General features: G+C 38.6%; 1 protein-coding gene across 2 annotated transcripts in view; it reads right to left on the bottom strand.

The window, feature by feature from the left end:
* The window catches only part of LOC112983666 (versican core protein), a 114,967-nt gene that overhangs the window by 23,214 nt on the left and 78,987 nt on the right, over nt 1-12,766 (bottom strand). For both annotated transcript variants that reach the window (XM_026100936.2, XM_064501557.1), the window contains exons 8-10: nt 6,664-12,195; nt 4,383-4,496; nt 3,369-3,482 (exon numbers count right to left, since the gene is read on the bottom strand). In XM_026100936.2, the coding sequence (XP_025956721.2) occupies nt 3,369-3,482; nt 4,383-4,496; nt 6,664-12,195 (5,760 nt within the window). The remainder of the gene's footprint in view (nt 1-3,368; nt 3,483-4,382; nt 4,497-6,663; nt 12,196-12,766) is intronic.

Below are 12,766 nucleotides of genomic sequence, written 5' to 3' on the forward strand. Positions count from 1 at the left end.
GGCATCTTTGCACTGAGCCCTTCTCAAACGCTTCCATCCCAAGCTACCAAGCTCTGAGAACAAAGCGAATCAAATGAGACAGGAGTAATCATAAACATTTGAACAAAGAAAGTGGGTTATAAAAAACATTGTTCCTGATGATAATTAAAAAAATTGTTTTGCTTTGGGAATCTGGAAGACAAAACGGTTAGTTGTATTATCCCGAAGAGGCATGTCCACAAACAAACACATATGTGCCATTTTGGCACATAGTCCCATGCATGCAGCTGCATTTGGTAAACAGGCTAGTCAAGGAGTCTCTGCAGAAATCCTGCAGCACCGAAAGCCAAACCGTAAGTTTAACACACAAACACCATTCCTTGAAAGCAGGTAGACACCAGCTAGAACAGCAAGGAGAGAGAACGAAAAAGAAATGGAAACTCTAGCCAACCAAGGGAGGAAACAGAAGATATAAACAGGTGCTCATCCACCCAGTTTTCATAACGAACACTTCAGTAGCTTAGTCTAGAAACTGAAGTCCAGCTTGCAGTCTCTTTACAGTTTTGTTGTTACCTCTGTAACTATTCATGAAGTAAGGTACTCCTCATCACAAATATAGAGAGCCGAATACTGAAACAATAGTCACAGACTGACATATGGTCCTTAGGGACTAGTCTCTGTGATTAGTCCCACTGACTTGCAGAGAAGCTGTTGGTCCTCAGTGTGAGACAAGGTAGCAAATGAGCTTCCTCCCCTCTTTCCCCAAACATGGAGCTTGCAAAGCAAGAATTTAAGGATCAAAATTGGAAGGCTCTGAGCTCTGACTTCCTTCATTTGGACCCTCTGAAAGGTCGCTGCACAGCTTTTCACAGGGTAATGCCAATGGAATGACTGAGGAATCCCCTGGGAAAAGACTAGCCTCATGTCCTTCTTCAGCCTGCAGCCATCCTGTGAAAATCTTTTCTGGATATTTCTGCATTTAAAAAGTGACATGCAAGTGTCACCAAATGGTATGTAGAATATGCAACTGTACTTTCAAAAGACACATACAATAAGGAAAAGGAGGCATTTTCTAGCAGATGTACCCCACTCACCTTTAATTTAGTCTGAAGCAGAAATTATGCTGGTTTACTGAGCTACCAATTACATTTAAAGAGGAAACCCTTTGGTTGATCAATTTTTATTATCAGACAATTTTGGCTCTCTTCAGGAAAAGGTTCCTGGGCTCAGATTTTCTGCTGAACTGATTCCACCTTGCAAGAAAAATGGCTGTCAAGGAGCCAACTACAGCTCACTGATTCTCAGAATTTCTCTCTTTTATGCTAGGTTAGATCACCCTGCAGGCTGTTCTAACTTTTACCACCTGCCAATGTTCCTTGAAGGGCTTTAAATCACCCAAGTGCAGCCACACTGTCCTCCAATCATATCCTCTCCTAACACCGACCCTTGCTTAATCCCATGCGGATATCCTAGCTCAAACATCAGCTGAGAGAGTCCTTATTCTGCAAAAGTCTCGCGGGAGCTTTTTGGCTATATTCTGAACTCTATGTTTTCCTACAACAGTGTCTTGGGACCAGAATGTAAGAGAGTTGTCTCCTTTTTTGAGTTTCATTTTCAGAGGCAGTGTGCACTCACTGCTTCCATTCACTTCCATGACATTTTGAATATTCAGCACCATGTCTACTAAGCCCTCCAACTTTACTTTTTTTGAAGATCTCTAAAATAAATAATATATATTGGAGAAAAAAAAGAACAAGTAATGAAATATAATCTTAGTGTGCTCAACTCCACCTTTCCTGTGGCACTGAGGTACACATTTTGTCGTTCTGGCTGGTCTTTAAATCTAGTGAGGTCAGGCCTGATGCCTTGAAATAAAGCCTGCTTGCCAGACAACCGTGTCTGAATTGCCAACACAGTTTTATTTTGTCTGGTGGAATGGAAATTTGGCACTGAACACTTTTCCCAGGTCCCAAACCACTGCAGGACTTTAAGTGGAGGAAATTTAAATTCCAAAGCTGAGTGAGCAGGGCTCTGTTTCTGATTGACAAACTAGGAAATGTTCCCATTAACCACCTAAAATACACTCTCAGGTTGGTCATAAAAAGCAGCTTAAAGCTACCACGGTGCTCAGAGCCATTCGCTACTATGGATATGTTGAAATGAAAGAGAGGAGGAAGGGAGCGAGAACACTTTTTTCTTCTGTTGTGAAAACACAGTCAACTTGTAGTTCTGGAGAACAGATTCAGAAAGGCCTTTCAAACTGTAAGGTGAGCCAGATTACTATAAGAGTTAAACAGCGACAAGTGACAACTGCTGGAGCTAGTCAGCTTCCAGAGGTTTCAGCTCTAACAAACAAATCTCCACAGGTTGACCTGTAAGAGTTTGCAAACTGCCTTTCACTCATTCAGCTGATGATGAGAGACAAGCCTTAGAATAGTCAATGGTAACGAAACAACATCAGAATGTCTAGTTCATTGACCGTGATCAGATACTTTCAGTCCAGTATTCCTACTTTCAAGTGGTGCCTGTTCTAAGTGATAGGTCTTTCACACTGTTTACAGCTTTGTAAGACAGAAGCTCTGTCAGAAAATAACTCTGCTCCCTCTTGTTATAAACATCATTACAGGAATGAGAGAACATGGTTATATGTCTTCCCAGTAGTTTGCAAGCAAATATGAGCATGTTGTACGTCCCATGGAGCCACCTGGAAACTGTATTGCTGTAGATAGAGACCGAGCCTGCCCAAATAAGCCACACTAAGAAAAAGAAAGTACTAGTTCATATTTGGTACAGCAGTAATGTCGCTTCTAATCAATGTGGATGGAGTTTGCTCTCACCCATCTGCAAAAGATGGCAGAGATGTAACTTTAAACAAAAAGTCCTGAGCCACAAATCGTGAGAGTCTGACATACTCAGGTTTTATTAGCACTAAAAATTATAACCTCTCCTCATCACTGATGACCTCCCACAGATTTTGACAGTTTCTTTCATCCTCCCTTTTCTGTAGGAGGCTTTGCCTAGATTTTCCAGAAGGGTGTCAAAATGGAAGCAGATAGCTGTAGAAAGTTGGAAGAGCCTTAGCTAGCTGTTGGTATGCTCCCTCATAATGGAGAGTAGTTGTGCCTCTTCCATCATGGTACAGTCTAACTTTTTACGAATCTGCAGATTTCAGATACTGCAGAAAAGAGCCCTGATGGGAAGGTACCAACAGACTATATGCCCTGATATCCTCTGGAACTGCTAATACCATGCCAGGGTAGTGCTAGTGCTTTTATTGCTCTAGTGCTTTTACTGGTATTAGAGCTCTTGGAAAAGTTAACGGAGTTTTGCCTCTTCAATAATAACATACCTGAGATTTAGATCACCACAGATTAAAAAGTATGCCTTACCTCGTTCACAGAGAGCACCTATATAGCTTGGCAAACAGACACAAGTAAATGTATTGAGGCCATCTATACACGTGGCTCCATTCCGACATGGGTTAGACTGGCATTCATCAATATCTACAAAATAAATATAGAAGTGTTATTATAACCCACCCACCTCCTAGAAGGGAAATGTTCTTCATCTTTAGTCATAATTACTACTAGGTGCAATACAATCTGGAAAAATGAAGTATTGCAAAAGATCCAACAGAGTGGTTTTCTTTGCATAATTTTGATTTCACTATACACAACCTTCCACTCTCCTCACCAACAAATGAAATAGCAGTTCCCTCAGGAAAGTGATATTACTGATACTACAATTTTATACATATACACTCTTATATCCTGCACTGTGACTCCCAAGTTAATTTCTAAAATCTAGATCTTCATCTCATTGTGTAGCTGAGAAAGAAAGTCATACTGGGCAGAATGTAGTATTTTCCCTTTCCTGTGGAGAATTTGACTCCTCATTTGACTCCATGGCGTGTGACCAGAGCACAAAAAAAATCTTTGTATGTGACTCTGATCATATTTACAGTTTGCCTGAAAAAATATCAGCTGGTATTCAATGCTCAGCTTTCCAGTTATGTTTGGGACTAGGTTATTTTATCACCCTGTCGACTCATTACACAAAGCTTTTAAGGAACTATTCCAAATAATAATGCTTATTTGGCTTTATTTGACGCATTTATGAATTTAATTTCATGAATTCTAGGTCATTCTGTTTAGTTAATAATTTCTTTATGTGTGTGCATGTGTGTGCGCCTGTGTGTGCAACTTACAGGGAGAGAGAAAAGTGGTAAATGGACCTCCTTCATTTTATTGTTCTCTTCTTAAGTAAGGCCTGACTATAGAATTTTTCAAATGCCTAGGTATTTATCAACTTTAAAACACACCATTCCTTTTCCAAATTGCACATATGAAAACTTTATATTCTAATTAAGCTGTAGACAACAGATGTAGATGGCATCACCTTACCTAATTCACACTGCTCGCCATTGAAACCCGGCAAACATGTACAGATGTAAAATGAACCACGTGGATAGCAGGTACCACCGTTAAGGCAGGGATTACTTTTGCATGGATCTTGACCTGTTAAGCAAATAGAAGAATAAAATTTACTCTGTAGTCTTAAAGAACTGACGTGTTCTTGGATCTTTAGAAGAAATATATTTCTTCATTTCTGCTTTGACCTTGTAGGCTTTACTGTAGTTACAGAGACTATAATAACATCATAAAATACTATGAATAAAATAGTTCTGTAAAGCAGTAAAGCTTATTATTTTCAGGCATCATTATTTTCAACTTTAACAATAACATGATACATACTATGAACAAATATAAATCATTTTCAGGATTGTTGCATTGTTTTCACAGCACTTTGTACTATATTTGGCAGTCATGATATTCTACTGAGGATTTAGTTGGCATGACATGACAATTATAGCTGAAAACAGTTAAAGATATGCAAAATGAATGGAAAATGCATTTTTTTGAACAAGGTTAGTTTATGTAGAATGACTGGGTACACAGAACATACATCTCTTTAACACACTAGCTGGCTGCTTTTATTTCATTTTGTTGTATTTAACCAATCAATGCCCACAAAGTCTTATTTTTCTGAAAGGATGCTTTAACAGAAACACATTTCCCAGTTGTCTATCTTTAAGACACACTTCAAGAAAACAAGTAAATGTACTACATACATTCGCAACTGCACTAAAACATTAAGATAAAAGCTTACCTGCTGTGAAATCATCTTTTAGCAGAGGAGTTATCATTTAAATGGCTTTTCCTTGCAGAGCTTTGATGCCTTCTAGTGATGTTTATTTCAACTGAGTTTAGACACTTAGATTATTGCATTTGATTTAATGAATAAGAGTAATCACTCACACAGATACGCAATAGATAGCCATTTCAAGTATCAGCTTTTCGGAGCTAGAGTAAAACCATGAAGTCATTCCCTCTGCGATACAAGAACAAAGTCCTGGCTTTATTTGAAAACTTACAAAGTGGCTAAGAAAGCTCTGTACCAAATTTCATTCAGACACATGAGAAAAGTTTAGACTGGTGGCTATGTTTTTGCAAGATGCTCTGACTATCCTTTAAGAAATACAAAATAAGTAGCATTCATTTACCGTTGCAAGTTAAACATCTAACGAAGCAGTCTTCTTAAAGTACACAAGTTCCCTATCTAGCCACTGGAAAGAAGCAGGTTCAGAAAATCCTGTCTGCATAAATTTGGGCATGTAATTAAGGGGACAGGACCTTGCTTTGGAGGGCTTTAAAGGAACCTGATCATCTCCATAAAACAGGGTACTTGTTTTATGACTGCTTCACTGAATGTCCATAATGCAGGGATATGTTAAGGACTTAAGTATATTTATTGTGGGTTTATTGCCTGCTGATCCTCCTAAGGACTGGATATTTCCCCAATAAATATTTTATAATTGACAGCTACCTGGATAATTGGAGGCTGAATAATAAAAAACCCACAATATCAAGCTACTTCAGTTCTTTCCTCAGCTATATCTAGATAAATTATCAATTGAAACCACACTACTCAAACTGATTTTACAGTATCATCTGTGCATTTTGTGAAATGGTGCCTAATAACTGTCACATAAACTGAAATATTGTGGCAAATGATGTCTAACAAAAAGATCTGTAATTTATGTGAGTCGGACACTGCATCAAACAGTTAAATTGCAGACAGCTGACTTTGTGGAGCCTCAGTTTTCTCTTCATCTGGAACATAATCTTGTAGATTGAAAGTAGGTCATTTTTGTAGAAAATTCTGATGCTATCTAAAAGGCACACTAGATCTACTCTCCAAGTCAATCGCAATATGTTATAAAAAAACTACTTATAAATCAATTGTATATGTGCATGCTATCATGCTAACACAGAAAACCTATCAGATAAAATGATTATATCTATCCCCATTATAAATTTGAAAGTTAAGTAATTATAGCTGAATTCTTTACCACAGTCAATGTTACCTTCCAGCCTTTTAGAACTGGCTGGTCACCTTAAGCCTGATCCAGAGCTCCATGGTGCAAACACGCAAGAAGTCACTGAGCTTGGGTTCCAGTCTCCCCATTCTCCTTAATTTTGTACACAATCATGCTGATTTAAAAGCCTGAGGCTCATGAGTTTCGATGTATTTCAATGGTGCTTCAATTGTCATACCTCTTATCAGAGTTAAGACAAACATATACAAGTATCAAAACAAACATTGATCAAATTTGGAAGTTACCTGGTATTTGCACTGCTGTGCCTTCAACTGAACCCACACTGGTGCCAATCTGGAAATCTGATCCATTAGTGACTTCAGGAAGGGAAAAGGAAGAAGTTACAAGTTCAACTGTGTTTAGCTCCTCAGAGCTTATTGTTGTCTGTTTACTCTGATAAGGATTGTTTCCAGAGGCTGTATTGTTTGTTGCAATGTTAGAAGAAATTGTTGTGGTCTCCTCTTGCACAAAGAAAGCTGATTGTGTTTCCATACTCCTATGCAGCGGTTGGGAAGATGAAGTTAGCATTGTAACTGCTTCCTGTTCAGGTTTAAATCCTCTATCTCCTATGCTATCAGGTGAACCCAAAACAGGTGTGGAAAAAAGCCGTGGAATTTCTCTCTCATTACTGGTGTCATCTTCTTGACTAGGCTCTTTCGCTCTCTCTGAAGAAGTTTCAACTTTTATTGTGCTAACTTTGGGAACATCTGTGCTCACTATTTCTCCAAAACTCAAAAAAGCAGTAGGGAAGACATGTATTGATGGAGAATCTCCAGAAACAGTAGCTTCTTCCTCAACAACCAAATCAGTTACAGAAGTCTCTGTCTCCTCTGTCTTGTCTGTTACAAGTCTACCAAAATGAGGAGTACTTTCAGTAGTTGTGCTTTCTGATTCAGGCTCAGGAGAAAATTCTAGTAGAGACACTGTTTTATCAAGAAACTCTGTAGTGGGTGGTTTATATGTTGCTGCAATATCAGAATTAACCTCTTTGAAGGTTTGCTCTGATGAATGATTGGACTGATCTGAATCCTTTGATGACAAAGTACTTGGAATGATGACTTCGGGATATTCAGATACTCCATTAACTAACTGAACAGTTACCGAGGATTTAGGAGTTTGAGGTTCAGAATAAAATCTCACTGAACCTGTTTCTTCAGATTCTGTTGATGGTTTTTTTGTGTCTATATAAACCGTGGGATGTTTTTCTTCGTTCTTGCTGGATGACACCGTTATGTGTGGGGATGTATGCTGTGTGGTGAAAATACTTACATCAAGCACGTTGGTTGTCAAAGCCTGTTCTGTCTCAGTAGTTAAATCAGGTCTAAGTGAAGGAATGACAGGCTTCTTATCATCCAGTTCTTCTTGGCCCATTCCAGAAGTACCAGAGATGGAGATGATTTCACTTCGATCTGCTATTACTTGGTTGTTTGCTGAAGTATTCAGCTCATAGGTGTCTTCTGTTGTGCTTGCCAGTGTGACATGTTTAGTCACAAATTCAGTTTCTTTAGATTCATGAGGCACATGAGGGCTTGCCAGCGATGGTACTGTTGGAAGGAAAACGCCCAGTTCAGAGAGTTCGGTAGTGACGAAAGTTTCTGTTGTAAACTCCATGGCATCCCCTGAACCCAAATCCTTGTCATTTGATTTTAGTCTGTGCTCAGCTGTTACTGATTCACTGTTTAGTGGCTGACTGGAAGTAGTCAAGGAAAGACCATCACCAGATCCAAGTGACTTCTCTTTGTTTAGGGAAAAATTAGGTGTTGAATCATATTTGTCCATTTCAACTTTCATGCTATCATCACTGCTATATGTTGATTGTATGGCAGGATTTGCCACTGTCTGCACGCTTATAATATCTTCAGGCATTGATGTGGAGTGATCCATGTCTATAATTGTTGTTTCTTCTGATGTGATTTCAAGTCGTTCTTCAATTAGTGTAATATCACCATAAACTGAAACATTCAGTACAACATTTCTTTTATCACTGAATACTGGAATATTTTTCTCATATATCCCATTATCACTTGTTAGTTCTTCTGATGTAGTTGTCCTTGACTGAGCAGCAGTTGGATTTGTCACAATCTCTTTTTCTTCTGTAATGAGGGGCGATAATGCTGTGATCACAGTCTGTGATCCACCTGTTGATGCCTCTGTTGCCATAACTTCAGAATAAACTTCTCCAGGAATGCTAGATGAAGGATTTAGTTCTACTCTCACCATAGGGGGAGTTGACAAATGGGTAAATGTATCAGGAGAAAATGAATCCGAAACGTCAGCCCAGCCAGATCCTTCTCCAGAGCTTTCAGGTAATACTCTGCTTGCCAATTTTGTTGTTGATGTTATGAGTGATTCTTCTGTTTCAAGACTAGGAGTTCCACTGATTAATATAGAAGCAGGAGTCACACCATCTCTAATCAGCAAATGTGTAGTTTCATCTTGAGAAACAGCTCTAGAAGTAGTTGTTGTCCTATATGTTTCATTTTCTCCTCTCCTGAAGTTAGTTTCTCTAGTGTGAGGTTCTTCAGTCACAACAAAATACTGTTTGATTTCTTTTACCTCTTTAGAGCTGAAGCTCTTGGAACTCTCTTCTGTTAAAGCTGGGGAACTGGTGACCATTGAGTCTGTTGTTTCTGAAATCAGCTCTTTTACAGCACTTGTAATTTCCTCATTAACTTCAACATTTGATTCAGTGCTTCCTCTTTCAAAGTCTTGTGCCTTGTCAGTTGAAAGTTTGGATCCCACAATCGCAGGAAGAAAAGTCTGGGGACTTAGAGTACTTGTGATATCTTTGACAGCCAATGGCACTATAGAAGGAATAACAGTAAGGTCATCTCCTGATCCTTCTCCTGAAAATAACAGATCACCAGTGATCTCATCATTTGTTAGCTCATCTTCTTTAGGTGTCAGGAGTGATCTGGGAATATCTTCAGTAGGGAAAACTTTTTGTCCCAAATCATTTTCACCTTCTGTATCTGTAGCTGAAGAGCTTATGTATTTGCTTTCAAACTTTACAGACTCAGTTACCCTATCATCATTAAATGGCAAAGATATGTTTTTAACAGATTCAGTTTCTAATTTCTTTTCTCCTGAATATGGCCCTTCTGTGGGAATATTTAAAAATTCTAGATGTCCAGGTGCAGACTGTGTACTTTTAAAGAATGGGTCTTTTGTTGTTTCTTCAGAAGACTCTGTAGCTTTTGGTGAGACTGGCCTATTCTCCCCAGAATGTGTATCTTCCTCTAAAGGGAGTTGTGTAGTAAAAGCTGTCATTGTCACTTCATCCACTGTTTTCTCTTCCATTTTTATGTCAGTTACAATTCTCATTGTGGTTACTTCATGTTCAGTACTTGCGACTAACTCATCAGGTTCGGTAGTGAAGGCATAATCTACAGACGGCATGCTAGTAACTTCTTTGTCATAATTCTCTCGTATATCTGGTCTCCTAGCTGGTGAAACGGTTGTTTTTGTAAATGATTCAGTGACAGTCTCTGCTTCTCCTGATCCCTGATCAGTAAATGAGAAATGAGTTACAAGTATTTTTTCAGTAGGTCCATTAGATATTAGTTTTGTGGTACTGCTGTCACCTTTAAATTCTTCTCCAGAGCCAAGCTCAATTAGGAGAATTTTGCCTAAAGATGCAGTTGAATAACCATCTTTTTCATTTTTGCTTTCTGTAGTTTCAGATACTGCTTTCATACTGCCAATACCATGTGTCACCATGATGTCAGGAGGGGTGTTTTTAACCACAGATTCTGGAGATGATGTGACCTCACCTGTTTGTAAATATTTAGTTTTAACTCCTGGTGTAACATGAGATGTCACCTCTTTTCTAGAACCAGGACTAGATTTTACTTGAGAAGGAACTGTATAAGTTGCTTCTGTTTCCTGTTTTTGTTCTCCTGGATTTTCTGTACTAAAAATATGCTGGGACATCTGACTTACTACTCCAGCTTCCTTCATCAAGTCATCTGACCCAGTACTTAAAACTGATATCGCTAATTTATCATTTCTTGTATGTTCTTCATATTCTACAGTTGTGTTCTTCAGTGAAGTATCTATGCTGAAAACTTTTCCTTCCTGCTTTTCTGTTTGTGTTTCAGTCACAGACCTTGATGGAACTGAAGTCAAAGTAGCAGACTCAATGATAATATCTATATCTCCAGAACCTGAATCAATAAATGGGGAGTCAGTACTTACCACTTTTCTTGTGGGACCCCCTGAAAATATGTCTGATGGTTCTTCTGCTGATCCTTCATTTATGAAAAGCCTCTTCTTTTTCAAGAGAGGAATGGTGGTAACATTTTTAATTTCAGAAGGTACAGTATTTGTCACTGGTATTGTTTCTCTGAGAGTGGTGGCTTCCTGACTTGCAGTTCTGACTTCATTAGTAGTGCTTTCAAGTTCATTCAAATCTGATTTTCCCTCTGCAGCAGAAGTTGAATTTTCCTTGGCTGAATAAACAGTGGTCTGTATTTCTTTTTCATCTTCAGTTTCATCTTCAGTTACTATAGAGCTTGCAACTACTTTTTCTGTAATAAACTCAGGCATAGATTTGGTGGGAACAGTTACTCCAGAACTTTGATCAAAAGCAGAATAAAGACTACTTGTTCCTCTAGCCAAAGAAGAGCTGATTCCTGAAACTGTTACAGAATTTTTTGTTGGCAGTAGTGTGCCAGAGCCCAAAGAAATATCTTGCACAGAAAGTTTTTCAGTTACTGCTGTTTCCATTGTCATTGCTGAAGTTACAGTGATATCTTCTTCTACATCTCCAGAGCCTTCAGTAACTATAAATGAAGAAGCACTCATCTCGGGCCTTTCTGTATGATTTCTCATTTCCAGAAGGCCTTCAACTGGGAACTGTGTATCAAGTTTAACAGTTGATTTATAATGATCTTCCGGAGCAAAGGTACCCTCTTCTGGAATAAGGTTTTTCACACCTATGCCTACAGTAGCAGTATCAAAAACTGCATCTAGAGCAGCAGTTACAGCAGAACTTTCCACTGTAACTGCATTAGGAGCAGAAGTTATACCTGAATTTTTTTCATCATCTTCCTTTCTTGGTATTGTTACAATTTCTGAGAATACAGAACTAGACAAATCAGATTCAGTGGAGCCATCTCCAGAAGATTCACTAGTAACCAAAAGCAAGTTTTTTGTGTCTTTAGTAGAGCTGTCCTCTGTTCCGTGCCATGTTACAGTCACTTTAGTTTTTTGTGGAGACTGCTCATATGAAGAAGTAATCTCTACTGATTTATCTGTTGTGGCAGCTTCTGACTCACCACTATATACAGGTTCTAACATTGCAACATCTGCTGTTGGTTGTGTAACTTCAAACGTCCCTATTATTTCTCCAGCTTTGCTTGGTTGCTTTGTACCAGAAGCTTCAGTTTCAGACATTATAAATGTGTTTGTTTCATTGATTTGTGAAAAGGTTACATTTTTGGAATGTGCAACACTTTCAATTTGGTCGCTTCTGGCTTCCTCAGCTTTTGTGCTTTTAGGTGCATTTGTCACCTGTTGTTTTCCATTGATGAACTGCAAAGCTGGAGGAGTTGTAACATCGGTAGTATTTTCACAGTCTTCCTCCTCTTCAAATTCTATAAAGTTTGGAAAGAAAGGATCCAGTATATAGGATCCAATATATTCAGATGAATCCTGCACAGGGTCTGAAGTACAGGGTTCAGTCTGAGGTGATTCTGCATCAATGTGGGGTTCATCTATTGCATGGGGAAGCATGTGGCCATTGAGCAGATCCAAAAATTCGTTCACCGGATGATCTGCAAAAAAAAAAAAGCTTTTCATAATCCCTAAGTGACAGAGATGGTCGCGCATTACAGTAGATATATGTAGTACAAACCATCTACTGGAACAAAAAACAACAAAAAATTCAAAACGAAATATATCAAATGAAACAATGTTTTTCTATTGACACTGTGTTAAAGGCTGCTACAGTACTTGACATTCCAGTCGAAGCATTTGTGTATATTAAAAGCATTGATTATGTAATACTATCGATTGCCACATGTGTGTTTAGTCCCAAAACCAGATCTGAGCTAACTTATCCTATACTATTCAGCAGAGCTAAGAAATGCACAAGATGAAAACCATTCTTAGCCCAAACACTGATCCCAATGCGCAGCAACTGCTCCTATGGATCTGTGGCACTAGCTAACTTTTACTAAAAATTGACCTTAGACAAGAGTTTAAAACAAAATAGGATGTACAGAACATAGCTCTGCAGCTCCATTTATCCTCAGTATAGTCTAAGTCAAATAACAAGTAACACCATCAAAACTCCATCAACTGCTTGATTCTTTATTCTTGGACTCTAGGGCAGGAAATAAAGCC

The sequence above is a fragment of the Dromaius novaehollandiae genome, chromosome Z, assembly GCF_036370855.1.
Source record: "Dromaius novaehollandiae isolate bDroNov1 chromosome Z, bDroNov1.hap1, whole genome shotgun sequence".
Taxonomy (NCBI): Eukaryota; Metazoa; Chordata; class Aves; order Casuariiformes; family Dromaiidae; genus Dromaius; species Dromaius novaehollandiae.